Genomic DNA, 27,979 nt, shown 5'->3' with positions numbered 1-27,979 from the left:
CCTCTGGGAAGGGGACAAAGCCTTCCCCCTTCCTCAGCAGCTCACCTGCCACGAGGTGAAGCACAGTGTACTTCCAAGGCTGGAGCACGTGTCAGAAGGACCCCGCAGAGAAGGGAAGCAGCCCCCTGACAGAAATCCCACCAGCAGGAAGAGAAGCAGTGAGTTCAGACTTACCGAGTTCCCGCTGGAGAGCAAGGGAAGAGATGTGGATGGAAGGGCCTGGAGTGGCACAGGCTTTTTATACGGTGAGCCCAGGAGACCTGGAACACACCTTCTCTGTGAAGCACGTTCGCAAACAGCAATTTGAGGCTTGCAAAGCACAGCCAAGAGATGAAGAAATTGTCTCTTTCATCTGAAAGGTTTGGCTGGCATTTCCCCATTGGGTGAGAGCAGGGTGATGCCTTAGATGCTGACTCCTCAAAGCAATGGTCATCTGAGGTCCCACACCACATCCCAGGAGAGGGTTCCAGTAGCTCCAGGCGCTGTGTGTGGGTTGTGCACATCCTTGCTGGGGAACGTGACTACCACTCTCAATCAGGCCTTCAGCTGTGCAGTGCTCCTGATGGCGGCCACTCACGCGGGTCTCCGGTGGAAGGGCTGAGGCTGACCCTGAGGAACACGAGGCCTCTCAGGGCATGGAAAGGCCCAGCAATCAGCCAAGCATCAGCTGGATGCCAGTCTGGCTGAGGGACACAGAAAGGAGGGGAATCAAGTCCCCAGCGGCAGTTCGGAGGTGAAGGCCAAAGAAGGGTCCTCTGTGAGCTGGAGAGAAGCGCCACTGTGTGACTGCACAGGGGCACGGGGACCATTCCTAGAGGTGGCCAGGTAGCTCTGTGGTGGCCTCAAAACAAAGCAGAAAAGTAGCAGGTGTTGTTCACTGGAAACCTGCCACTTGTCAATCTGAAAATTCTCCTTCTCAAAGCGGGTAGTCATCCCCAAGGGTGCAAGGCCAAAGTGGCTGAGGAGTAAACTCAATGGCATTTGACCGAGGGCGCTTTTCACTTTCGGTGGCCTTGCCAGCGCTGGGAAGGACATGTCCTCTTGTGGCTGCAGTTCAAAGCAGCAGGCATCTTGCGGAGCAAGGATGGGGCTGTGCTGTCCGCTTCCTGCCCTCAGGTGTTACCACAGACCTGCTGAGGCAGGTGGACGCGTGTGCCCTCTCCCGCTGCCTCCGCTGTGCTCAGGCACAGCAAACGCCAGGCTCCTCGTGCGGTGGAGGAATGGCTCCCCAGCCCTCCCACGTCCAGCAGCGGGGCAGGATGGCAGCCAAGGAGGAGAGCAGCCCAGCCATGGTGCTCACTGCCTGCTGTCGCAGAGCTGTGGCAGGCTGTGTCATGCTCCTGTCTGGTGCAAAGGAGGATATGTGAGGAGCAGAGCATCTTTCTGGCCCCAGCCATAGGGCGAGTTGTCCCATTTTGGGAGTTTCCCTCAGGGCAGGTTCCTGCTGGTAGATTCCTCCACCGAGATTGCTGTGGGCAACTTGGGACCCTTGTGTGGGGCTGTATGATGTCCCAAAGGGCCACATCTCAGGACTTTGGGGTCTGGAAGAGATAGGCAGCCACATCCCAGCCATTCAGTTCAGGGTACGCTGGAGGTGGAGGGCCTCGCAAGTTCCTCACAGACCCTCAGAGCCTGGGACCTGTTTCTGCCTGTACCGAGGGAGCAGTTTCCTGTGTGCGCTGTGGCACTGGCTCAGCAGTCCCAGCAGGACGACACACACATTGGTCTGTCTAAAAGCAGGCTCCTCGCACCCTGGGCACATCGGGGCAACACCGCTGCAGTTTGGTCTGTGCTCCAGAAATGCCGGGAAGTGGGACAGCCAGAGCACATGCATGCTGTCCTCCTTTGGCTGCTGTTTCACCAAGGAGCATGGCAGGATTTCAAGGAGTCACCAAGCCGTTGGGCAAGACGCTCACGGCCATGACAACACTGTACAAAAAGCTGCACTTGTGTAGAAATGCGGATGTGAGGTTGCGCCTGGGGTGCTCTGCACGTCTGGATCCATTTCCCGCAGAGCCCCTGATGCCAGTGCACGGGTGTTTGGCGGCCAGGTGGAGCAGAGGTGTCTCACGGTGCCTCAGCACTTTTGGGTGACTCACAGGTGACTCCAAGGTGGTCTGCTGGCGCCACCTTGCAATTAAAGGGCACTGAACTTGACAACCCATCCCTGAGCCAGGAAAAACAAGCCAGACCCTCTGGGTCAGGGACCTCAACAAGTCATCCGGCAGTGATGCAAAGATATTTGGGATGACTGCGCCAAAGCAAACAGGTCCACTTGGTGATGGCTCACTTTGAGGCATGAGTCAGCAGGCTCCTCCATCGCTCTCCAGGGCCACGCTGAGCCATCGCTTCTCCTCAGGAGAGTAAGGAGTAAAGGCAAGGGCTGTGCGGTTCCCAAAGCAAACACTCTGCCCTTTGCTGACGGAAGCCAACAGTGGGACTGCTGGGCTCCCTTTGCACGGCTGCAAAGTGTGCGCATCACCGAGGCGCGTGGGGATCCGAGATCAGCCACCGAATAGCCTGATCTGCTCCAGCAATGGCATGCTGTCCCCAAGGAGGGTCTTGTTTGACCATCACATGTGAGTGTTGGCTGTGCTCACCAGGAAGGGCAGGACACACACAACACCTCCTCATGACCTGAATCTACTGCCAGGCTTCGGCAGCAACTGCAACGAGACCTCAAACGAGCGTTGGTCTGCAGATGAAAGCTCATTGCTATCGACAAAGTCACCTCCATGCTACCCAGGATGAAAAGGGAGCCAAGCATTTCAGGCCAAGGAGGCATGTCTTTCATCTGCCAGCACAGCTTTGAGAACCCAAAATTGCTATTTCTCAACACGCTTCACGTTGGTGTCATTTTCCAGCTCCCCTGGGGCTCTGGGCAGCAGTATAAAAGCGTGCCCAACTCCCAGATCCTCCATCCTCTCCTCGAGCCTTCCTCTGCTCTGTGAAGTCGGTAAGTCTCAGTTCATTTTGCCTCTTGTCTCCACGGTTGGCAGGACAGGACAGGTTTTGTGGAGAGGGCTGCATGCATTTTGCCTCCATGACAGGACAAGAGCAGGGGTGTCGAGGGTGGTGTAGGAGAAGGAGATCCATTTGGCTGAGTGAACAGATTCATGGTGGTACAAGGGCTGAGGAGCAGGAAGTACAGAGCCTGATGCCAAGAAGAGGGAGCCTTTGGTCTGCAGTAAAATCTTTCCCTGACTAAGGCCACAGCAGCAGGGCTGTGCTTAACCCATCTGAAAAACTTTGGCATCCCTTGTCCCATGCTAGGAGGGGGCTTCCTGAGCACCCTTTCTGGGGTGCCACCCCTACCAAATTTTGAAGGGCATCCTTCAAGGCTGAGCAGAAGCGTAGTTGTGAAGAACACTGGCAGGCTGCAGACGTACGAAGGGGAATGGAGCAACTGGAGGTAGCAGAGTGCCTGCGTGGGGCAGGCATGCCTGGGAGCGGCAAGTTGCGCTGAGGTATGGGCTGCAAAGGAGCTTGACTTGGACAAGGGGAGCTTTCTTGCATTTGGATGGACCCTTATGCCTTGGAGAATGTTTACCAGGGGGGACCCTGCATTTATGGAGCCGTTGCAAGTAGCTCTGGCCAGGTTAGCTTGTAGGTCTGTGTAGGTGAGACAGCCCAGGGGAGTGAGAAAAGAGCTCTGTGCTGCTGGACACAGATTTCTTTACTCTTGCCCCGTTCAAATCTGCTCAATAATGCCCTGTGCTCCCTCCTGGTCTTGCAGGGCCACCTCCCTCCACCAGACATGTCGTGCTACAGCCCCTGCGCGTCTGCTGCCTGCGGCCCAGCCCCGCTCGCCAACAGCTGCAACGAGCCCTGCGTCCTGCGCTGCGCCGACTCCAGCGTTGCCATCCAGCCCCCGGCCGTGCTGGTGACCCTGCCGGGCCCCATCCTCAGCTCCTTCCCTCAGAGCACAGCCGTGGGATCCAGCGCCTCGGCTGCCGTGGGCAGCTCTCTCAGCGGTAGCGGTGTGCCCATCGCTTCTGGGGGCTTTGGCTGGTCCGGTGTGGGCCGTGGGCGCTGTGGGGCTCTGGGACAGGGCAACTTCTGGTGCTGAAGCCCGTGCATTGCCTGCCCGTGCTGGAGCACCAGGAGCCTCGACCAAAGCCCTGCAGCCAGCCCTGACACCACGGCCACGCCATGAAGAGGAGCCCAACTCCCGGTGCTCCGCCGGGACGAAGGGGCCAGCGTTGGCTTTCCGTCTCTTCCCAGCAAGCCCCGCTCTTTCCCCCTCTTGCTCTGCTTTACCTTATGCTCCCCATGAAATACCTCCTCCTCCTCCCATCCCTGGCAATGGCTCTAGGTGGTACAGGATGGCCAGAGCCTTGAAGGGCACTTGGAAAAGAAGCATCCCTGGCGGGGAGGAGTTCCTTCAGGTGGCAGCACTTCTCTGAGCTTCACTCAGCCTCCAAAGTGCATTGCTCAAGCTCTCGCCTTTCCCATTTTCCTTTGGTTTTCTCATTAAAGACAATGAGCATCAGCTTTGCAAGAGAGTCGTGTTTCATTCTCCCCTCTTCTTCCATCCCAACAAGTTGAGACTGCACAAGAGTTCCTCCCTTGGAAAAATTACGGCTTTTTCTGTGTTTCTGGGGTTTGCAAGAGCCTCATCTTTCAGCCCTGACATCCCATAGCAATGGACATACGGCCAGTTTAGGGCCAGAGCTCTAGTGAAAGGATCCCCATTGCTCATCGACACAGCTAAAAAGCCACAAAACAAACTCAGAAGCAAGCCCACATTCTCTATTGGATGTCCCTGTTGAAGTGCACCAGTCGAGTGCGAGTGCCTGCCATCCATAGGAGTTCCAGAATGTGAGGGGAATGTGGCTGGTGACAATCTCAAGGTCAGGCTCAAGTCCTTTGCTGGCACTGAGTCAGTGCAGGGTCACTCTCCCGTCTTCGTTCCCAGGAAGGATCATCGGGGTCTGCTGTTCAGTCATTTTTTGATGTGAATGCTGAGACCTGTTTTTCAAAGCTCCTCAAAGCTCCTTCCAGATGTTGAGAGAGCAGAGCACTCGTAAAATGGGCAGACGCTGAGTCTGAATCCTTCTCTCCCATGTCAAAAAAAGTTTAAACAGAATAGAACAGTGTAGGCATCCGGAGCAGGACAAACAGGAGCAGGAGAAGCAGCAGTAGGAGCAGGGGGAGCAGCAGCGGCAGCAGGAGCAGGAGCATTAGCTGCATGCTGACGAGGTGGCCGAGTGGTGAAGGCGATGGACTGCTAATCCATTGTGCTCTGCACGCATGGGTTCGAATCCCATCCTCGTCGGTCAGGCCAACAATGGCTCAGAGTTTCTGACTGTCAGCAGTTCCATGTGTATCTCCAACTAAGCCTTTGTTTTGACATGACAGTCGCCTCAAAAGAACTTGCAGGGTTTTGAAGTGGCTCAGGACACACCTCAACCTCTTCTGTCTACACAGAGGCAAGAGGAACAAGAAGGGAAAGAAGGAAGATCCAGGGAGCTCACAAGGATGCTCAGCCTCAAGCCCTTGGAAGACAATACAGGAAAACATGCTGGAAGTGATTTCCAAACACAGGTGGCAGGAGGCAAGGAGTAGTAAGCATGGATTTACAAAGGAGGAATCCTTCTAAACCTGTGCTTTGGACAGCCCAGTTGGATCCCTTTCTGTTTCCTGGCTGCTGAACCCAGGAGCCCAGCACAGCTGCGGCTGCCACAGCTCCATGCCCCAGGGCCCAGCCGGCAGTGAGGCAGAGCGTGCCTCCCAGGAGGAGCACGCACACAAACCCATCTACACCAGGCATACACACATGGCCGACCACACCAATCAACCCAGGCAGAAACACTCAGCACTCAACAAAGGGCACCGAGAGCCTTGTCCACCTCCCCTTTCTGCCTCATGTCGATGAAGGTCTGAGAGTGGGGAAATGGTCCACACATGTACAACGAGGATCCCTCCATCAGCTGGCCTGAAACACCCTCTCTACCCTGTAGTTCCTCCTCCAAAACATCCCCTACTGACTCTCATGCTGTCCTGTGATGCTCTTCTGCTGCCCTCACCACAGTTTTCCAGCGTGTAAAGGCCACTGCAAAGAGGACCAAGACTCTGAACAAAAAGCCACATGGAGAGGACGGGAGCAATCGGGAGAGGTTTGATCTTGATATTAGAAAGACATTTTTTGTAATGAAAAACATGATTCATTGCAACAGCCGCCCAGGAGACCTGGTAGAGTGCCCACGACAGGAGGTTTTCAAGAGGCCATTGCACGTGGTGATAGATAATGTCATCGAGGCTCTCTTCCCACAAAAGCCTGTACCAGATGATCGTTTGAGGTCCATGCCAATAAGCGAGACACTGCGATACTATGGATATCAGGCTTCTGTCATATTTAGTTTGAAGCTTTTGAGGTGTGTCGATGAGTAATGGGCTCCTGTCAGTAGTCCTCTCACCGAAACAGGCCTTGTCTCCATTGCTATGGGATGTCAGGGCTGAAAGATGAGGCTCTCACAAACCCAGGAACCACAGAAAAAGCCATAGATTTACCAAGGCAGGAACTCTTGTGGAGACTCAGCTGGTGGGCATGGGAGACGAGGGGAGAATGAAACACAACTCTCTTGCAAAGCTGATGCTCAATGTCTTTAATGAGAAAGCCAAAGGAAAATGGGAAAGGCGAGAGCTTGAGCAATGCACTTTGGAGGCTGAGTGAAGCTCAGAGAAGTGCTGCCACCTGAAGGAACTCCTCCCTGCCAGGGATGCTTCTTTTCCAAGTGCCCTTCAAGGCTCTGGCCATCCTGTACCACCTAGAGCCATTGCCAGGGAAGGGAGGAGGAGGTGTTTCATGGGGAGCATAAGGTAAAGCAGAGCAAGAGGGGGAAAGAGCGAGGCTTGCTGGGAAGAGACGGAAGGCCAGTGCTGGCCCCTTCGTCCCGGCGGAGCGCTGGGAGCTGGGCTCCTCTGCATGGCGTGGCCGCGGCGTCAGGGCTGGCTGCAGGGCTTTGGTCGAGGCTCCTGGTGCTCCAGCACGGGAAGGCAATGCACGGGTTCAGCATAAGAAGTTGCCCCGTCCCAGAGCCCCGCAGAGCCCACGGCCCACACCGGACCAGCCAAAGCCCCCAGAAGCGATGGGCACACCGCTACCGCTGAGAGAGCTGCCCACGGCAGCCGAGGCGCTGGATCCCACGGCTGTGCTCTGAGGGAAGGAGCTGAGGATGGGGCCCGGCAGGGTCACCAGCACGGCCGGGGGCTGGATGGCAACGCTGGAGTCGGCGCAGCGCAGGACGCAGGGCTCGTTGCAGCTGTTGGCGAGCGGGGCTGGGCCGCAGGCAGCAGACGCGCAGGGGCTGTAGCACGACATGTCTGGCAGAGGGAGGTGGCCCTGCAAGATCGGGAGGGAGCACAGGACATGAGCTATCTCAGGCTCTTTCAGACCCCCAGCGTGGCTCCTGTGACAATGCGCAGGGCCTGAGCAGGGCCAGGTCTCCCTGCAAATCTCCTTTCCATGCCCAGAGCGACCAAGGCAGGCGGCTGCGCTGTGCGTGCGGGAGGAAGCTGCTGGTGACCGGTCAGACAGCACTGGTCGTCTGGCCTCAGAGTGCAGCAGAGCCACTGCTCCACAAGAGCCCCAGTGACTCCCTCTGGGAAGGGGACAAAGCCTTCCCCCTTCCCTCAGCAGCTCACCTGCCACGAGGTGAAGCACAGTGTACTTCCAAGGCTGGAGCACGTGTCAGAAGGACCCCGCAGAGAAGGGAAGCAGCCCCCTGACAGAAATCCCACCAGCAGGAAGAGAAGCAGTGAGTTCAGACTTACCGAGTTCCCGCTGGAGAGCAAGGGAAGAGATGTGGATGGAAGGGCCTGGAGTGGCACAGGCTTTTTATACGGTGAGCCCAGGAGACCTGGAACACACCTTCTCTGTGAAGCACGTTCGCAAACAGCAATTTGAGGCTTGCAAAGCACAGCCAAGAGATGAAGAAATTGTCTCTTTCATCTGAAAGGTTTGGCTGGCATTTCCCCATTGGGTGAGAGCAGGGTGATGCCTTAGATGCTGACTCCTCAAAGCAATGGTCATCTGAGGTCCCACACCACATCCCAGGAGAGGGTTCCAGTAGCTCCAGGCGCTGTGTGTGGGTTGTGCACATCCTTGCTGGGGAACGTGACTACCACTCTCAATCAGGCCTTCAGCTGTGCAGTGCTCCTGATGGCGGCCACTCACGCGGGTCTCCGGTGGAAGGGCTGAGGCTGACCCTGAGGAACACGAGGCCTCTCAGGGCATGGAAAGGCCCAGCAATCAGCCAAGCATCAGCTGGATGCCAGTCTGGCTGAGGGACACAGAAAGGAGGGGAATCAAGTCCCCAGCGGCAGTTGGGAGGTGAAGGCCAAAGAAGGGTCCTCTGTGAGCTGGAGAGAAGCACCACTGTGTGACGGCACGGGCGCACGGGGACCATTCCTAGAGGTGGCCAAGTAGCTCTGTGGTGGCCTCAAAACAAAGCAGAAAAGTAGCAGGTGTTGTTCACTGGAAACCTGCCACTTGTCAATCTGAAAATTCTCCTTCTCAAAGCGGGTAGTCATCCCCAAGGGTGCAAGGCCAAAGTGGCTGAGGAGTAAACTCAATGGCATTTGACCGAGGGCGCTTTTCACTTTTGGTTGCCTTGCCAGCGCTGGGAAGGACATGTCCTCTCGTGGCTGCAGTTCAAAGCAGCAGGCATCTTGCGGAGCAAGGACGGGGCTGTGCTGTCCGCTTCCTGCCCTCAGGTGTTACCACAGACCTGCTGAGGCAGGTGGACGCGTGTGCCCTCTCCCGCTGCCTCCGCTTTGCTCAGGTGCAGCAAACGCCAGGCTCCTCGTGCGGTGGAGGAATGGCTCCCCAGCCCTCCCACGTCCAGCAGCGGGGCAGGATGGCAGCCTAGGAGGAGAGCAGCCAAGCCATGGTGCTCACTGCCTGACTCACAGGTGACTCCAAGGTGGTCAGCTGGTGCCACCTTGCAATTAAAGGGCCCTGAACGTGTCGAGCTGTCCCTGAGCCCGGGAAACCAAGCCAGACCCTCTGCGTCAGGGACTTCAACAAGTCACCAGGCAGTGATGAAAGCTGAGTGTTGTTTGGGATGACTGGGCCGAACGAAACAGGTCCACTTGGTGATGGCTCACTTTGAGGCATGAGCCAGCAGGCTCCTCCATCGCTCTCCAGGGCCACGCTGAGCCATCGCTTCTCCTCAGGAGAGTAAGGAGTAAAGGCCAGGGCTATGCGGTTCCCAAAGCAAACACTCTGCCCTTTGCTGACGGAAGCCAACAGCAGGACTGCTGGGTTCCCTTTGCACGGCTGCACCAAGGCGCGAGGGGATCCGAGATGGGCCACCGAATAGCCTGATCTGCTCCAGCAATGGCGTGCTGTCCCCAAGGAGGGTCTTGTTTGACCATCACATGTGAGTGTTGGCTGTGCTCCCCGGGAAGGGCAGGACACACACAACACCTCCTCATGACCTGAATCTACTGCCAGGCTTCGGCAGCAACTGCAACGAGACCTCAAACGAGCGTTGGTCTGCAGATGAAAGCTCATTGCTATCGACAAAGTCACCTCCATGCTACCCAGGATGAAAACGAAGCCAAGCATTTCAGGCCAAGGAGGCATGTCTTTCATCTGCCAGCACAGCTCTGAGAACCCAAAATTGCTATTTCTCAACACGCTTCACCTTTGTGTCATTTTCCAGCTCCCCTGGGGCTCTGGGCAGCAGTATAAAAGCGTGCCCAACTCCCAGATCCTCCATCCTCTCCTCGAGCCTTCCTCTGCTCTGTGAAGTCGGTAAGTCTCAGTTCATTTTGCCTCTTGTCTCCCTGGTTGGCAGGATAGGTTTTGTGGAGAGGGCTGCATGCATTTTGCCTCCATGACAGGACAAGAGCAGGGGTGTCGAGGGTGGTGTAGGAGAAGGAGATCCATTTGGCTGAGTGAACAGATTCATGGTGGTACAAGGGCTGAGGACCAGGAAGTACAGAGCCTGATGCCAAGAAGAGGGAGCCTTTGGTCTGCAGTAAAATCTTTCCCTGACTAAGGCCACAGCAGCAGGGTAGTGTCTCAACCCATCTGAAAAACTCTGGCATCCATTGTCCCATGCTAGGAGGGGGCTTCCTGAGCACCCTTTCTGGGGTGCCATCCCTTCCAAATTTTGAAGGGCATCCTTCAAGGCTGAGCAGAAGGGTAGTTGTGAAGAACACTGGCAGGCTGCAGACGTACGAAGGGGAATGGAGCAACTGGAGGTAGCAGAGTGCCTGTGTGGGGCAGGCATGCCTGGGAGCGGCAAGTTGGGCTCAGGGATGGCCTGCGAAGGAGCTTGACTCAGACAAGAGGAGCTTCCTTGCATTTGGATGGACCCTTATGCCTTGGAGAATGTTTACCAGGGGGACTCTGCATTTTATGGGGCAGTTGCAAGTAGCTCTGGCCAGGTTAGCCTGTAGGTCCATGTGGGTGAGACAGCCAAGGGGAGTCGGAAAAGAGCTCTGTCCTGCTGCACACAGAGTTCTTGACTCGTGTCCCATTCAAATCTGCTCAATAATGCCCTGTGCTCCCTCCCGATCTTGCAGGGCCACCTTCCTCTGCCAGACATGTCGTGCTACAGCCCCTGCGCGTCTGCTGCCTGCGGCCCAGCCCCGCTCGCCAACAGCTGCAACGAGCCCTGCGTCCTGCGCTGCGCCGACTCCAGCGTTGCCATCCAGCCCCCGGCCGTGCTGGTGACCCTGCCGGGCCCCATCCTCAGCTCCTTCCCTCAGAGCACAGCCGTGGGATCCAGCGCCTCGGCTGCCGTGGGCAGCTCTCTCAGCGGTAGTGGTGTGCCCATCGCTTCTGGGGGCTTTGGCTGGTCCGGTGTGGGCCGTGGGCTCTGCGGGGCTCTGGGACGGGGCAACTTCTGGTGCTGAACCCGTGCATTGCCTTCCCATGCTGGAGCACCAGGAGCCTCGACCAAAGCCCTGCAGCCAGCCCTGACACCGTGGCCACGCCATGCAGAGGAGCCCAGCTCCCAGCGCTCCGCCGGGACGAAGGGGCCAGCGCTGGCCTTCCCTCTCTTCCCAGCAAGCCTCGCTCTTTCCCCCTCTTGCTCTGCTTTACCTTATGCTCCCCATGAAACACCTCCTCCTCACTTCCCTGGCAGTGGATCTAGTGGTACAGGATGGCCAGAGCCTTGAAGGGCACTTGGAAAAGAAGCATCCCTGGCGGGGAGGAGTTCCTTCAGGTGGCAGCACTTCTCTGAGCTTCACTCAGCCTCCAAAGTGCGTTGCTCAGGCTCTCGCCTTTCCCATTTTCCTTTGGTTTTCTCATTAAAGACATTGAGCATCAGCTTTGCAAGAGAGTCGTGTTTCATTCTCCCGTTTTCTCCCATCTCAACCAGCTGAGTCTCCACAACAGTTCCTGCCCTGGTAAAACTATGGCTTTTTCTGTGGTTCCTCAGTTTGACAGAGCCTCATCTTTCAGCCCTGACATCCCATAGCAATGGACATACGGCCAGTTTGGGGTGAGAGCTCTAGTGGAAGGATCCCCATTACTCATCGACACACCTCGAAAGCCACAAAACAAAGTATGCAGCAAGCCCACATTTTCTCTTGGATGTCCCTTTTCAAGTGCACCAGTCAAGTGCGAGAACCTCCTGTCCATAGGAGTTCCACAATGTGAAGGGAACGTGGCTGGTGACAAATTACCTCGAAGTCAGGCTCAAGTTCTTTGCTGGCACTGACCCACTCCAGGGTCACTCTCCAATGTTCCTTCCCAGGAAGGAGCATGGGGCTCTGCTGTTCAGTGATTTTCTGATGTGAACGCTGAGATCTGTTTTGCAATGGTTCTTGGACCTCTACTGCTCAGTGGGAGAGTCAAGCCAGGAAAGGTGGGTTCCCTGAGCGTATCAGGCAGTCTCATTGCCTGCCCAAGGAACCCTGTGACTGGCTGCCTGGTGACACTGTGGGCATCCACATCTCTGTGCACCCAGATATGAAGTTCAATCCATAATCAGTGAATTCCTGGCTTTGCTGTTGTTACAATGTGGACAAGTGTGCTACTAGTCTGTATTTGCTGTTGTGCTGTTACTTAGAAATAAATGATTGATCCCTGAAGCTGCCAGTCAGGTGCCTGTCGTCACAGCCCAAATCTGAACCCCGGTAGGAGTGCTTGAAGCCCTTGCAGGAGGACCAGGGCAGCAGAGGTGGAGGAGCTGGGGGCAATTTCAGCACTTGTAGAGACTGCAGGATGCTGGGCCGGTCACGCAGCATCCAAGCAGATCAGGTGGAGCAGGGCAGGGGAGACACAGCCGCACAGCCTGTAGCCCAGGCTCATGGGGCAGCCTTCATCCAGCCTGGAACTTGGGGGCTGTCCTCACCAAGAGATCTCCAGTCCTGCATGCCTGCTCTGTTTGTGTCGGGTGCTTGAGCTGTTAACACTCCTGGAGCTCTGCAGTGGTGAGAAGGGCTTCCCCAGAGACCCATAGAGCAGCAGGGGCTGGAAGATGGCACCACAGCTTGGGAAAGAAGGCGTGGCATCCCTCTCATCTTGGCAAGGCTGCAAGCCTTTCCCAGCCCACTCTGCAAAGAGGCCACATTGGAGGATAGAGTCTGAACTGGGTTCAGTGCTCCCGGCAGGGACACGGGGCAGCCACAAGCTCAGGTATCTCATGCTGCCAGCTTGCCAAATAAAGATCCTCAAGAGCTGCGGAGCTGCTGCCAGGGCTGGGGGAGACCGAAGGGCAAAGGAGACGTGGGCCCATGGCTGTAGGCCGTGAGGGCTGAAGTCTTGCAGACACTGGGGCAGGTCAGAGCCAGCAGCACCTCCCATGGTCATCCCCCAGCAGGGTGCTTGGCTCCCCGACCAGGGCTGCCCCATCTCCTTCACCCCCAGGCTCTGAGTGGTCAGAGCTCAGAGCCCAGGGTGCAGGGCAGCTCTCTCACTCCTTTGCTTGCTGCTCGGGATTGCTTTTTCGTGTCGTTTCTATGCTTGCTGCTCGGGATGGGCTGTATCGGTCATCGGGTCATCAGCTGGTGAGAAACCATGCACCATTCATTTTGTATACTTTAGCATCCCTGTATTTTGGTATTATTATCATCTTGCTTTGCTATCCTTGTAAATTGTCTTCATCTCAACCCACAAGTTTTCCTTTCTTCCTGATTCTCTGCCCTATTCTGCCGGGGAGGAGGAGGGTGAGCAAGCAGCTGTGTGGTACTCGATTGCTGACTGGGGTTAAACCGTGACAGGTTTTTTTTGGCACCCAACTTGAGACTTGAAGGGGCCTGGTTAGTTCAGTCAGGACTAACCAGACTTTTCATCTGAGAGTCCACGGTTTGAGCCCCTGGTCAGGCTTGAAGGGCTGAGATAATGACAGACTTGCCTTATGGAGTGTTTGCCAGTATTTATATGTGGTTTATCACCCGTGGGCGATGGATTAAAAATATTGCTCTCCTGCGCTATGTGGCATTGGCTGGTTTGGTGAGATCACTGGTAACGGGACCGGTTTCATGCTTGTATTCGGTGCTGGCAGGTGGCACGCGGTGAAGCGGCAGCGGTGGCTTCACCCACGTACTCTGGCAGCCATCTCGTGAGCGTTGCTTGGAATTACACCTTTTGTTTTAGTCCGGGAAGCCAAGCCACATGGGGAACATCTGTTTACAGCTTCCCCGTCTTCACCAGGCTAATGTCAACAGCTTTTGAGGATTTTTAATAGCCTTGGTGTACTCCAACCACCATGCTCATATTGCCAGGTCTCTTGCAGGTATTTCAGGCTTTGGTCTTGCTTAGGGTTAAACAACTATTTAAGAATACTGTGGCTACTCTAACCCTGGCAGCAGGCACTGCAGCTACTCCAGTCTCTGTGACAAGCACCGTGGCTACCCCAACTCTGCTATGGGTACCGTGGCTACCTCAACCCCTGTGCCCAGCACCACAATTGCTTCAGCCCCACACCGGGCACTGCGACTGCTCCAATCCCAGCAAGCTGCACCGCAGGAGAACAAAGACTTTGGAATGTCACCAGAGGAAGAGGTGACGCATGCTAAAGAGGCTCCACTGTGTAATGATCTACCAGAAAATGAGACGTGATATGCCCTGTTCCCTGATGGCCCCGTCGTTTGTAGGAAAACATCGCAAATGGAAAGCTGCTGTGTGGAGTCCTACACAAGTCACAGAAGCCGCTGAAGGACAAGGTGAAACGAGTCAGTTTGCAGAGATGAAAGCCATTCCATTGACTTTACATATTGCTGAACAGAAAAAATGGCCTGTGCTCTATCTCTACACTGACTCATGGATGGTGGCAAATGCCCGTTGGGGTGGTTTCAGCAATGGAAGCAAAGCGACTGGCAGCGCAGAGGTAAGCCCATCTGGGCTGCTGCAGTGTGGCAAGATACTGCTGCCCAGTTAGAGAAGCTGGTTGTAAAAGTATGTCACATAGATGCCCATGTACCAAAGCACCTGTGGCTGGGGACACAGCTGGGACAGGTCACTGATCAGCCAACAGCTGGGATCGTTTACCCAAATTGGCCCAAGGGCCATCCCACCCCATGGGACACCACGCTGAGTGTATAAAGTGGGGATGGGGGCTGAGGGGAGGTTGCTGCTGCTGGGGAGGGAGCTGGGCATCAGGATTCCCTGTGAGCTGTGGCACTGTGAGTTACCTGCTTCAGTGTTTTCTGGGGTTTTTTTTTTGTTTTTTTCTGTTTTCCACCTCTGTTTTTTCCCCTCTGTTATTCTCTTGAAGTGTTTTTACCTCAACCCATGAGTTTTGCCTTCTTTTCTTTAGCTTCCTCCTCCCTGTCCCACTGCACGGGGTAGTGAGTGACTTGGTATTTTAGCTGCTGAGTGGAGCTAAACCGTGACCTGTGGAGATACGGGGATGGGTCAAGGAGCTCTGAAAGGGACCATTTTAAATCAACACATGCTAGGTGGTGACTTGGCTCAGACATGGTTTCTGCTCCCCCCATGCCCGTGAGCCCCATGGGGGGAGAGTCTTGTCTTCCTCCACTGTGTTGGTGTTAAACTTCTAGTTTAGGAATGGGCCAACCCCCGCTCCCCCCTCCATTGCTTTGGGGCTCCTCTCACTGTGGGGATGAAGTGGAGGCAGCCTTCAGAGCAGCTATAGTGGTCAGCAGGCACTTGTAGTCAAAATGAAAACCAAATTAATCCAGATTTTCTCATTCTTCACTTATCTCTTTGCTCCTCCTCCTTTTCCCTTTGTGTTGGGCCTGAATTGTCAATGTTATCTGACTTTTGGCACCACCAAAGCTTGAATATTTGGTTTGCCCCTGCCTCCCTGCTATTTGTCCATCTGTTGGTACCTCTGCATTTCAAGCATTTCTGAGTTGCAATGCTCTGTAAAGAACCGAAATCTCAGCTAATCCACTTGTCTTCTAAAGACACAAACATGGGAAAGGCTGGGAGCTTTCAGAGTGTGGGTAATAGAGCAACTATTTCAAACACCCTCCGGGGTTTCCGGGCAAATGCCATGTGCCCAGGGCAGGTTCTTGCCCAGCTGAGTTGCAGGCTCAGAACTCAAGGGGAAGCTGCTTTAAGACACTGCAGTTGCTTTTTGCATATTCATTCCATTTCTGTCTTGGTGATGGCAAGAACCTTGTACCTGTGGTCCTGTGTGGGAAGTGGGGAGCTGTTCGCAAGCTTCTGCAAGTGTTCAGCGTGAGCCTTTTGTGGCAGAGGAAAGGGCAAAGCTGTCTGAAACAGTCAGACCTCTGCCATGTGTGCTGGTCCAGAGTCAAGCAGGGGTTTAGCACACCAAAGTTGACAAAAATCCTCTTCCTTTCTTAGCAACTTGTGTTTAACGCTTCTATCAATGTTCTACTTTTTTGTGTCTGTCAGTGGAAATGGTAAAGATAAATGTGGAAGTTTTAAATTATTTTGGTATGACAGAAAATCAGCAACATGCTCCAGTTTGCCTTTTTCTCGGATACTAACCTAGAAGAACTCCAAAATCACACTGTATTTTCCTCTTGGCATATAAATTAATTGGAGCCAGAAGCAGGTACCCAATTTTCACATTTCTTTCCCCCAATGCAGTATTTGTATGGTGAGGTGGCAAATGGATGCAGAGAAAGCAGCAGGCTGCAGACCTTGCTCAAACTTTTCAAACGGATTTCAGAATCTTTATTGAAAAAAAATTAATCACAGCATCTCAACTGTTATTCAAACACATTTAATAAACGAAGAGAAACAGTAGCAAAGGGCACTGACACGTGACAAACTGTACAAAACCTCTGGGTTTGCGGGCAAACCTGAGGGGAGGAGCCCACGGCCCAGCTGCAGGACTGGGGGGCTGCTCCGTCCCATTGCCCTGCAGCGAACCACGCCCCCTTTGCCTCAGCCCACTCAGTCACCCCTGAGAAAAGTCGATTTTTTTTTTTTAAATGTGCAGAAACAAAGACACTTCAAGAGGTTATTTCCAGTCTTGCCATAATGGAACAATTTAGGCCACTGGGAAAGTTTAAAAAACCCCAAATGTCACACTCTCCATTCCCAGGATTAATGCTCTAAAGTGAACTTTCCCAAGAGGCACAAGCGCTCTTGGCTACTCAGTAGATCTACCCCTGCTCACCTACCCTACTCGCCACAACACCCTACCTTTTTCAGACTGAATGGGACAAATTTAATCCTAATTCAGCACTAGTTTTGAGATAGTTGTGACTGAGTGAAAGGCAATGGAAGGAAAAGCCCTGTCTGGAGCACAGAAGTGACGCAAATGGTGCACAACACTGACACCAGCCTTGGTCTCAGGGTAAAGGTGGCCTAGCAGTCAGGAAGGGAGAAATCTTCCACTGGGAATGTACCTGCTTTGGATGAACTTTGTCTGGTCCTAAATATCACCCAAGAACTTGAGTGTCCAGTACCACTGATTGGCTTTCTACCACAAACTTTTTCTGTTGAACTTAAAAGACCCTGCAATTGAACCCAAGGAGCCTTCAATCCCCGGGCACGTCCTCGCTGCAGAGAACAGTGCGGAGGGGAAAACAAAGATGCAACTTTGATAGTCTTGCTTGTGCATGTGAGCTAAAAAGCCGTTCCACTCAACTGGTAATAGTAATTTTTAGGCTCTCAGAGGGGAAAGTGACGGCATCACTCTTGCATCAGGCAATGTTCTGATGGGCTTCACCACGTATGGCGTTTTTGGTGATACAAAAAAGCATCGAGGTATCATTTTTATCTACTTGAGCTATACTGGACGGAACGTCTCCCTTTGCAACGAGCGTTGCTTTGAGCGCCATGGTTTGAACAGCAAGGTGCTCAGCTGGCATCAATGTGACAAAAGCAGCTCAACCAGTTCCTGTTGCCTTTAGTTTGGTATTTTGACAAGTTCCCAGAAACTCCCCCCTCTGAGGAAGGGAAAAGAGAGATGAGTGTTAAAGGGCTTTTTAGGCTGCTAACTTGCATACATGCGCTGCTTGATTTCTCACTGTGAGCACAGACAGACAATGACTATAAGATACCGACAGAGGAGAGATATCTATACACATCACAGTGTTATTTAGGCCCAGCCAGGGCGTACGGTCTAATCACACCAATACCATCTCACCACACTACAAACAGGGAAGATGGAGGGAAGAAGAGCTGGGTTCTTCAGCGTGATGGCAAGCCAGCTGTTTCTACAGCCTGTAACTGACACGATGTGAATTCAAAGACGTTTGGCACAGTCCATTGTTACCAGGATTAAACTAGCACAGATAATTAACCAGTCTTTCTGGAGAACGAGGCAAAGCCTCCACCGGAGGAGGTACGTTGGCAAAGCAGGATGGGAGAGGGCAGGCAAGAGTACGTACAGAAGGATGAAAAGAGGCAGAGAGTGCAGCCGTGTCACTCAACGTCTTTGCTGCACATCCTGTTTGCTGAACTGGTTGTTGGACTGTAGGTAAAGTTCTGCTACTGCAAGGCCCTGTCAGCAACAAGTGACAAGATGGGAAACCTGCCTAACACTATCTCAAAACTTTGAGAGCACAAGTAGCTGAAGTCCTCCAGAAAGGAGCCCAAATCCTCAGTCCAGGTGAGGAATTTTCTGATACCTTATCGAGAAACATCTCCTCTGAGCTTGGCAATGTCTGTGAATGTCAGCATCTCCGAAGCTTTGCGTTTAATGTCAGTTTGTGACTTGACTCAAAAAGACCCAAGTGCCTGGATGCTTGGGCTACAAAGAACAAAGCCAGGATGAAAGAGGAAAAACATGCAGCAAATTCCTAAGAAATTCCATTTACCAGACTAGGAGGGACATGCCCTTGGTTAGGGATGGCACAGATTGACAGAGGGGAATCAGTGACTGCAGTTTGGCTACGATCAGAATTCGAGAGGCACAAACGAACATTTTGCACATCCATCCAAGGCATTCCAAAAAAAAAAAAAGTCACAAAAGTAGACACATCATTTTAGACAAAAACATTACACCAGTTTGGCAACTTTTCACCAACCCCCCCACCCCAACTCTGTGATGCCCCTCTAATTTGAGGTGATCTCTTACAGGTGGGGACGTGAGGGGGCTGCAGATAAACCACTGTGTGTAAATAGGGGATCTCCTCCGCAAAGGATCTGATGGGTTAAAACAAACCTACCTGCTTGCTACAGTACAAAAGAAATTCTGCCTCAAGTCCTCCCTTGGTGAGAAGGAAGGAGACAGAGCCCACACTGCCGGAGACAAACAAGGCAAAGCTGAACTTGGCAGCAATAAGTCCCTAACCTTGTGACTTTGCACCAGGCTAAGATATGGCCGTGGCAGGGGTTTGGAGGGGAAGCTGTCACCACTCTCCTCTTCTAGAGGAGCAGAAAGGACAGAACTATCACTCTTTTGCTATTCTGGGTGAACACAGGTCTCTTTTTATGCATGTGAAGTAATGGGCTTTGGAAAATGCCAGGAGCCCATCTGTAACAGTGTTAACAGCGAGACCCGTGTCAGCTGCACGCGACTCCCCTCCCTTAGCATCTCAACTCAGCTCTTAGGAATTTAACAAGGAACAAATACAAAGCAAGAATGGAAAAAATCTGTGTGGATTTCTTTTGAGTGGTTGATTTGTTCCTCCTTTTAAAGCCCTGTTCTTCCAAATTGTGGGGGCTGGCTGATCAGGAGGGGGAACACTGCAAGGTCCTTGCACTTTTCTGGTGGCAGACCTGGGTGCGAGAAATGCCACAGCTCAAATACCGATCTTCCCACCTACGTGAGCCTGTGGAAGCTGGGACTGACTGCAGGGGCCTCTGGACCTGAGGAACCTTCGCAAAGGCTCCGACTGGGAATCTGACCCAGCCATTGTTGGAAAAATTCAATACAGCGCTGGCCAAGAAAATAAAACAAACACTTGTGGAAAGGACTATCCAGCTGGAAGAGTCCTTTCCATCCTTGGTTTCCAGGGTAAGAGAGAAGCCTTTGGTTATGACCAGAATTATTCGTCATTGGCAGGACAGGCTCGGCTTTGCTTTGCAGTAGCTTGGTTACTGTACAAGGGCGAGGTTGCGCTGCGGAGAGACGCTCTGCCCAGCTAGGCTGCCCTCTTGACACCCAGGAGTTGTAAGGGAGTGGACACCTGAACTACATCCGGGATCCTCGCTCTTGAAGAATCTGAAAAAGAAGGTAACTTCTATAAATAACTTGGACAAGTTTAGATGCAAATGTTCTTGTTCAGAGTCCTTGTTTTTTTGCGGAGAAAGGAAAACTGGACTAACGTGAGAGTAACTTGCTGGCTTTTGTGCTACCATAACCGTGACAGGCTGGTTAAAGCTGACTGAGCCTGTTCTCTAGAAACTCTGCCTCGCTGCCTCCCAGGAGTTAAGAATGTTGCCTTTTGTTGCTGTCCTGAGGAAAAAACAATATCCTTCGACTACAAAATGTGACCAGTCTCAAAGGTCTCTGCTATGCTGTCCTCCTTTTTGAAGTCTCTCCCTTTCCACCATTTTTTTTTCTTAATTTGAGACATACAAAGAGCCTTAGCTGTTGTCCTACAGTAAAACAGGAAATCTTGCAAGAGGGGACAATCATGCGTACAGGAGGAAATAGAAAAGCTAGTGCACAGAACTGCTACTGCAAATTATGGATCTGCTAGCGTAAGAAGGGCTTTTTATCTGCACAGGGGAATTCAAGTCAACGCATCCAAGCAGATGCCTTACCTTTGCCTTCTCGCTGGGCTCCTTGACTATGCCATTGGTAGAATTGTTGAGCTCCCTGGACACAACGCAGAGGAATTCTGCCTGGTCTTCATTTCCGTAGTTATAGGAAGATCCAATGCTGATCAGCTGTGCAACAGGAGACAGCCAAGGTAACTATCAATAAGTCTTGGCTTTTGCTTTATTCCTACAATGCTTTGCGAGGTATGACTGTCCAGTGAGACCTGTTCTGCACCTGAAGTGCCTCCCCGCTGCCTCCTGTGTCACAGGCTTTCCTGTGTGTGTGTGTAAGGCAGGGATACAGCTGAGCTCCAGTGCCCTCCAGTGGCGCCTGGAGCCCCAGGAAGAAATTCCAGCCTGAAACTGTAACGCTGAACATAACAGAACACTTTCCAATCACTGAGGGCAGAAAAAGGAAAAGCGTGTCAGATCTTCCAATAAGTAATATCCAGCTAATTCAGATATGGGGCAGGCAATACAGACTTCCTGGTCCAGGCTACACTGAACTCAGCTCTCAACTTGCCTTTTGACTCTGATGTGTAAAAACTGGAAAGGTAATTCTTTTCCACAGACAGGTGTTAGATTAACCAGGGGACATGTGGCAAACTGGCACCATTCTTTATGCAGATGCTGTCAAGACAGAGTTTGGTATTTTCATAAATGGGATTACATTCTATTGCTGTTGTGATGAGGGGTCTGGACTTGATCCAAGAAATCCCATCTGTCTCATTTATCATTATTATACTAAAAGGACATCCTGGAGCGCAGAGCTAATTTGTCATTTACACCTCAGTTCTGCCTTCCAAAATAATCTGAAGAAAGCAATGCGAATCTTACCAACTGTGTATATCTAGGAAACTTCAATACGCAGCGTGCACCCTAACTTCCACGCCCTAATGGAGTTTAGAAGAGAGCACTCCATATTTACCTGAGACAGATGCAGTCACCAGGCTTCCTAGAGAGATGACTGTTACAGGGGCTGTCATACTGACTGACCTGCAGTACTGTTTTAAATAGATTTTCATGTTTATGCTGCTCAGACTGCTTATTCAGAGCAGTGTGAAGTGCACTTAAACAGCAAACTCTTGCTTATTCCATACGCAGCTTTCAAAGGCTTTCTGCCGTTCTTTGGTAACCGTACCTGTTCGAATTTCCACCCGTCGGACATAGTGGACACCATCTGTGTGAGCTCTTCCTCTTGGCACTGCAGGACTCTGTACACGTGCTTCACAGGTCCCTAAAGCACGGAGAATAAAAATAACATGAGTTCAGTAACTGTTAATAAGCCCCTCCTGCTCTTTCGTCTTGTTATTTGAGGAAGTCTGAGCCCCACATGCTTTCTGAGGTTTCATCCTCCTGACCATCCAACCGATTCTAGAACAGGTACGTATGGCTGGCACACTTCTCTAAAAGCCTTGTAGGTGTCTAAGGGCCAGTGAAAGCAAAACTTCTTTGGCTTTCAAAGCCATTTACTGCTTTTTGAAAACATTTATCTTCCAAAATTGAATCTACTGGGTGTGTTAGTATCAGCTGAGCAACAATGGGAAAAATTGCCACGGAGAGATAAAAAGGGAAGAAAATGGTTTAGAGAACGAAGAATTTGAACTACTCTTTACCTACTAAAGCAGTATGTTTTGCTTTATAACTACCCATCTTTAGCCCTGGCTCCTCCTGTTGAACTGTCTTTCCCTGCAGTGCTAACCAGATGTCTCAATGGTCTGTGCTTATAAAACCATAACAGATACTCTTTCCTCGCTGCGCCCTGAATCTACCTAAAAGCATTTATTCCCCCTGCTAAAGATGACTACAAGACCAAAGAACTGCTACTAGAAATGTCTACAGCCACACTTGTGCTACTGCGCTACAGAAAATGACCAATTTCATAACACAAATGTTCCTGCGCGTTACTTGAGAGGTTCTGTTCTCGTTATCCCGTATCCGCTCCTTCACCAGCCGCACAAGAGATGCAATGTTGTAAAACTCCGCTTCTTCCAGTACCCCTGAGAAAGGAACGAAAAGCAGAGAGAAATTCTTTGTACAGGCCAGAATGAAGACGATTCTGCTACAAGGATGCAATGCCTGCTCCTGACTGGAAATCTAGCCCAGATGTGAGAGAATCTGAATTTTGAATGCTGAATAGGCTGTGCCCCCAGTCTGATGCTCCCAGGCTGGAGGAAAACCAGTCCAGTCATCTCCTTTTGTAACTCAGAGGATCTTTAAGCAAGATTATCCCCCTTTCCCTGGGATTATCAGAAACTTCATTGGTTTGCACAGCCCCAATAGAGGAAAGTCCCCAGAGCTGCCTCCTCGTAGAGAGCTGCTGTCTGTGCGGGGAGAGATGTGCGAACAGATCTCCTGCTCTGCTAACAGAAGCCTTTGAGCTAAGCAGTGATGGGTTGCACTGTACACTGAAGGCCTCTGCCCTCAGGAAGATCCAGAATTTAACTATTTAACCTCTGTTAACGAGCATTTTGCTTGAAAACTAATGGTACTAACGAGCGGTACTACTGGGAAACGCAGCTTGCTCACACCCTGCCACGCTGTCGCGTCAGGAACCCTCCCCACCTGGGCACATTTCCGACGGGGGCTCTCAAACGGCATTCGCAGGTCTGGCCCCGCGTTTTCCTCTTACCTTCCTCTGCAAGCTCCTTGTTGATGATGAGCTTCCCATGCCGGAGGTAGTTCAGTATCGGACCAAAATACGTGGGGTCTCTGTCGATGAGATACGCGCCCGTCTCATCCTGGTGAGTGCGTAGCGGAATGAAGCGGGGGTGGTTAGGTGGTACCAGGAAAAACAAAATCTCAGTTGAAAACAATGAACTGAACAGTGTCTCTTTGAGAACCTGGATTCTTTTGCCCATGAAAGGTATACTAATGACATTTAAACCATTTTTTTTTTTTTAATATCTGAAATCAGCTGCAAATGTTGCAGCTCAATAATGCCGGCAGATGGCTCAAATTAAGCACTTCTATGAACAGAGTACATACACCCGAAGAAAAAAGCAGTTTTCCTTCACTGCAATATTAAAAACCAAAAGCTGGTACTTGCATTCTGTCTAAACTTGTTTTCCAGACTAGATTAATTAGGAGACTCTGGAGGAAAATTGGATTTCCAGTTCTAGCTAACAGCTTGTGATAGTTAAAGTAGCTTTTTTTTTTTTTTCTTTCTGCTACCGAAAATGCACATTGCAACACACCGGCTGTGTTGTGAGCAACACAATAGCTATTGTCATCAAACAACCAACAACTCACAACCAAAGGCAGCCCTTGTGCCAGCTACAAAGCACTGACAAAGCCCGTGCAGAAGTAGCTCACGTTGCCCCCTTAAATAATTTTAAAGCAACGTTTGTCCTGCCAGGCAATCTGCTCTGAAGCAACTAAAAACTGTGAAAAAAACCATTCTGAAATGTCATCTCCTCTGTTCACTGATACTGGGGACTGCTCTTTTGATCACAACCAGGATTTAACTTTTGACTAATGTCTGAACAGACTGGCAAGAGACGCAAGTCTCAGTCGGATCTGCCCACAAAATATTCACAAAACCTTGTGCAGCAGATCCTCCAGAAAAGCTGCAATTACAAGAGCAAAATCCTTACAATGCAGTGACTCCAAAACCATCCACCCATGTAAGGAAGGCGCGCTGTGATCTTTTATGAAAGCAAAGTGAAATATCTTTTTTTAAAAAAAAAAAAATACACCCTGAGTGATAAATCATTAAAAGTCCTGTTTCTAGAAAAGTTTCCTTCCAGCTCTCTCTCTGCTGTAGGCAATCCCTGGGGGCTGACGGCGGTTTGCTGAGGGGCGGTGTCACCGCGGGAGGAGGACAGCACCGGTGCCTGCAGCACCCGGGGGTCACAGGCACGGGGGGAGTCCCAGCCCCGTTCTCAGGGGTGCGGCCGAAGCTGCGGCCGCGTAACAGGGCGTAACGGATGCGGTGACGGCGCGTGTCCGAGTAACGCCTGCCCCGGGGACCGCGGGAGCGGGGCGGCCGTGGAGATCGGCCCATCCACGCCGCGGGGTCGGGGGCTGACGGGGACGTAAAGCAGCACCGGGGGCGCTGGCCCCGGGGGCACCGGCAGCCGGGGCTGTCCCCTGGTGACACCGGCGGTCCGCGGGGGCTAAGGCGGCTCAGGGAGGGGCGGTCACGGGCCGGGCCCCGGGGTGGGGTGGGGGCCGCACCCGCCGCGGCCTCACCTTGTCGGAGCCGAGCTCGGGCCCGTCCTGGCAGCAGAGGCGGCACAGGAAGGACTTGGGCTCCCGGCACAGCGTCTGCCGGGTGCTCACGAAGTACGTGCCGCCCACGTTCAGGCGTACCCACTTGGAGGAAGCGGCGGCCGGCCGGGCCGCGCCGGGCGGGGACAACGCCCCGCCGGAGCCCACCGCCGCCGCTCCGCCCGCGCGGGGGCTGGGCGGTCCCGGCGCCCCCCCGGGACCCGGGCTGGGCGTGCGGCCCCGCGGCGGCCCCTCCCCTGCCGCCGCCAGCTCGGCCATAGCGCTGCCGCTCAGCGCCCCGGCGCCGCCATCACCGCCCGCTCCGCCGCCCCGCTGCCACCGCCCAAAGCGCTTCCGGGGCACAGCGGCCGTCACCGGGAGCGGGGGGAATGACGTATTTCCGGTAGGGCCGAGCTCTGATTGGGTGGCGAGGCCGGGACTTCCGGCGCTGCTCACGTCTGCGCCCGGGGGCGGTGGCGGTCAGTGAAGGTGAGAGCGGGGAGCGGCGCCTGGGACCGGGGAGGGGGACTCGGTACTGCCGGGGCTGCGGGAGGGAATAGGCCAGGGCGGGCCTGGGCGCTGAGGAGTGACTCCCCCCGCGCCGCCGTCCCCCCTCCCGCCCCGGTGCCGCGGTCCCGTGTCCCCCCCCCACCCCCCCCCAGGTGCCGCGGTCCCGTGTCGTCCCCACTTCCCCCCCGGTGCCGCGGTCCCGTGTCGTCCCCACTTCCCCCCCGGTGCCGCGGTCCCGTGTCGTGTCCCCCCCCCCCCCCGGTGCCGCGGTCCCGTGTCGTGCCCCCCCCCCCCCGGTGCCGCGGTCCCGTGTCGTCCCCGTCCCCCGGTGCCGCGGTCCCCCCCCCCCCCCCCCCCCGGTGCCGCGGTCCGTCCCTTCCCCCCCCCCTCGTCCTGCCCTCCCCCCGGTGCCGGCGTTCCCCGCCGCAGGGTGACCCCCGTGCTGTCCTCTCTCCCGGCGCAGCCCGGAAGCATGGCGGGCCGCAGAGCTGCCGTCAAGGCCATTGACTGGGCGGCCTTCGCCGAGAGGGTGCCCCCCAACCAGAGGGCCATGTTCAACGCCCTGAAGACCCGCAGCGACGCGCTGTCGGCCCGGTGAGTGCCCCGCTCCCGTGTGTGGGCTGCTTCGGCCCCTCATGGAACCATTCGGCCTTTGCGGTGCTGGGTTCAGCCGGGGTCAGTATCTGAGATATCACAGGAGGGCCCTCACAGGCATTAAAACAGGTCACCTTCGAGGCAGCTGGTGGCTTTTTTTGGTAAACCATCTTTACTTAATCCTCCCCAGCGTAAAACAATAGCTGCAATGTAAAAAGGCAGTTCTGTGAAAGCAGTTTGCTTTGGCGTGTTCAAAACACTGTGCAAGCTTTGTTGTTGTGTTAAATGCTGCACAGATTCACGAGTCTTCTCAAATTCTTCAACATCCACTGCTTGATGCGAACGTTGGTGGCCACTGCGGTTAATATTGCTGATTGCCTCTAGCTCAGTCTTGTGAAAACTGCCGGATCCCTCCTGACGGGGCTGCACCCGGAGGTGCTCTGTGGTTCTCTGACGTGGAGCAGGCTGCAGGCTGAGCTCTTCCTGTCTGTACACGAAGTCTGCTTCAAGGGCACATGGTTTTGCAGAAATGGTTCATCGCTGTTTGTTAATGATTGACCTAAAGGCATTTAAATTAAACTTAGCAGGCTCTGTCGACGCTCTGGAAAGTAACTGTGGCAGAGCAAATGGTAGCGCTGGGTTATTTGTGATGCTGGTCATGACTGCTGGCCTCCATCTCCAGGTTGGCTGCCCTGCCAGAGAAACCCCCGGCCATCGACTGGGCTCACTACAAGGCTGCTGTTGCTAAAGCTGGCATGGTGGATGACTTTCAGAAGAAGGTCAGTCTCTTTGTCAGCTGGGTATTGCTCTTTGGAGGTTTAAATGGGGAATGTCTTTGTTGTTGAGAGGAAAACACCGGAGTCAGCAGCGGAGGTTGGGTTTGGCTAGCAGGCGCCCCAGCTTTACACCCCGCTGACCTCGAGGAGGTCACTTCAGTGCCATCTTTCAGGAGGAAACCTGTGGCACTGTACGGTGAGAAAGCTGGTGAAAGAAAACTTGATAAATTATTTTGTGTGCAGGAGTGACTGCTCGGGTAGTGTCTCTCCTGAAGCAAATGTTCAAAGTATTTCTTTAACTCTCTGAATGGAAGAAGGTGGCGAGTGTGGCTCTGTGAAATGTGTAAAGCTAGCGGATGCCTGCAGGGGTTGCCATCCTCTTTACAAGCAGGAATTGAAAAGCACGAGCAACACTTTTGCTGAAGGACATGTGGTGTCACTGGTGCTATGAAATTTGGACTCCCAAGACTGGGAGGGCCCCCTGACCTCAGGTGGGTCTGAGAACTTCATTTGAGGGGAAATAAGTCTGTAATATGATAAATCTTTGGTATTAGGCTTTCTTGCTTCCTCACAATGCTGTGCCTTGCTCTCTGCAGTGCTGTGATGAATGTGAGTGATGTTAGGTGTCCTGGTGGTAGCATGCAGTACAGAACAAATTGCTTTAACCTCACAGGTGAGTTGTGCTCCTTGTGAAGGACACAGTCAAGCTGCAGTGATTAGTTTTAGAAGCTCGTTAACTTATACGGTTGTGAGTGTACCCTGTGAAGAAAGGAGGGAATGCTCCCCAACTGCTAGGGAAAATTACCTTGGTGTGAAGAGTTACTTCAATCAAACAAACCATGTGAAAAATTTTCTCTTTCAATTTACAGTTCAGCGCACTAAAGATTCCTGAGCCAGTGGATACACAAACTGCAAAAATTGATGCCCAAGAGCAGGAAGCTGTAAGTGTTTAAACTGTTCCCTAATGCTGGGATTGTCTCTGAGATCTGCGAGGATGGGAAGGGGTGGGAGGGAAGGAATGTTCTGTGTGTGCATCTGCACAGGCAGGGCAGCCTAAGCTACAGCGTAGCTCTGTTCTTCACACGTGTCTTTGCCTTTTGGCTAGGCATGAGGATATCTGCATGTGGAAGGGCTTGGCTGTTTGGGATTTGATCAAAATTCTGTCCACTTATCTAGTGTGATGATGATGAATTTTAGTGCCGAGCTAAAGCATGGGGTTGCAGGTTCGCTCTAGGTCGCTGTCTTTGTGATAGCCACGTTCACCACGTCCTCTGCTTTCCTGCAGGCGAAGAGCACTGCAGAGTACGTGCAGGCTTCCAAAGCTCGTATTGCCCAGTACGAGCAGCGTGTAAGTATGGACTTTACTTAGTGAATATTCACTTTAACCTGGCACACACCTTGTTCTTACTTGTGTGTGCTTTGATCTTTCTTGCTGACAACTGACTTTGTAACCTGTTTGTCTCTGCTCCCACTTCAAGCTTCAGAAGCTCAGAAGCATGATTCCCTTTGAACAGATGACATTTGAAGACTTGCATGAAGCCTTCCCTGAAACCAAACTGGACAAGGAGAAGTACCCATACTGGCCCCACAAACCGATCGCTGATCTGTAAACTTTGTCTGAAAGCAGTTTGTCTAACAACTGTCAGACTCGACGGTCTTTTAAATAAAGAGCTTTCCCTCCTGCCTGTGGCTTAGGTCTTAGATGTGAGCTTGCAAGGTTTTGAGATGCGTGGAACAATACAGTAACTTGCAAACAGCCCAGTTTTTCTGGATTTTGTCTTTTCTACCTGTGAGCTTGTTTTTCTAGCAAGGACCAAGA

General features: G+C 53.0%; 2 protein-coding genes and 1 non-coding gene across 3 annotated transcripts; 2 read left to right on the top strand and 1 right to left on the bottom strand.

Annotated features, from left to right (window-relative positions):
* Positions 1-5,196: 5,196 nt before the first annotated feature.
* On the top strand, positions 5,197-5,278 carry TRNAS-GCU (transfer RNA serine (anticodon GCU)). Its single transcript has one exon. It is a non-coding gene; the product is annotated as a tRNA-Ser (tRNA).
* Positions 5,279-16,052: 10,774 nt separating this feature from the next.
* On the bottom strand, positions 16,053-24,584 carry KCTD2 (potassium channel tetramerization domain containing 2). The gene is made up of 6 exons (XM_086762327.1): positions 24,263-24,584; positions 22,701-22,809; positions 21,977-22,068; positions 21,210-21,305; positions 20,072-20,197; positions 16,053-19,526 (listed from the first exon to the last, which is right to left on the bottom strand). The coding sequence occupies exons 1-6, from the start codon at positions 24,557-24,559 to the stop codon at positions 19,497-19,499; spliced, it is 750 nt and encodes a 249-aa protein (XP_086618453.1). The 5' UTR covers positions 24,560-24,584; the 3' UTR covers positions 16,053-19,496.
* A 105-nt stretch (positions 24,585-24,689) lies between these two features.
* On the top strand, positions 24,690-27,843 carry ATP5PD (ATP synthase peripheral stalk subunit d). Its single transcript, XM_086762513.1, has 6 exons — positions 24,690-24,769; positions 25,254-25,384; positions 26,067-26,163; positions 27,030-27,101; positions 27,446-27,508; positions 27,639-27,843. Exons 2-6 carry the CDS (start codon positions 25,263-25,265, stop codon positions 27,768-27,770), a joined length of 486 nt encoding a protein of 161 aa, XP_086618639.1. The 5' UTR covers positions 24,690-24,769; positions 25,254-25,262; the 3' UTR covers positions 27,771-27,843.
* The last annotated feature ends 136 nt before the right edge of the window (positions 27,844-27,979 follow it).

Source organism: Chlamydotis macqueenii, chromosome 18 (genome assembly GCF_036417535.1).
Source record: "Chlamydotis macqueenii isolate bChlMac1 chromosome 18, bChlMac1.mat, whole genome shotgun sequence".
Taxonomy (NCBI): Eukaryota; Metazoa; Chordata; class Aves; order Otidiformes; family Otididae; genus Chlamydotis; species Chlamydotis macqueenii.
The sequence above is the reverse complement of the archived record's forward strand: the minus strand, read 5'-3'. Positions and strand labels throughout refer to the sequence as shown.

Coding starts and splice junctions, on each gene's coding strand:
- ATP5PD (XM_086762513.1), top strand. CDS start 25,263: ATGGCGGGCCGCAGAGCTGCCGTCAAGGCCATTGACTGGGCGGCCTTC. Junction 25,385..26,066: donor AGCGACGCGCTGTCGGCCCG/GTGAGTGCCCCG, acceptor CTCCATCTCCAG/GTTGGCTGCCCTGCCAGAGA. Junction 27,509..27,638: donor TTGCCCAGTACGAGCAGCGT/GTAAGTATGGAC, acceptor TCCCACTTCAAG/CTTCAGAAGCTCAGAAGCAT.
- KCTD2 (XM_086762327.1), bottom strand. CDS start 24,559: ATGGCCGAGCTGGCGGCGGCAGGGGAGGGGCCGCCGCGGGGCCGCACG. Junction 22,069..22,700: donor CAAGGAGCTTGCAGAGGAAG/GTAAGAGGAAAA, acceptor TTCCTTTCTCAG/GGGTACTGGAAGAAGCGGAG. Junction 20,198..21,209: donor ACGGGTGGAAATTCGAACAG/GTACGGTTACCA, acceptor CCTGTTGCACAG/CTGATCAGCATTGGATCTTC.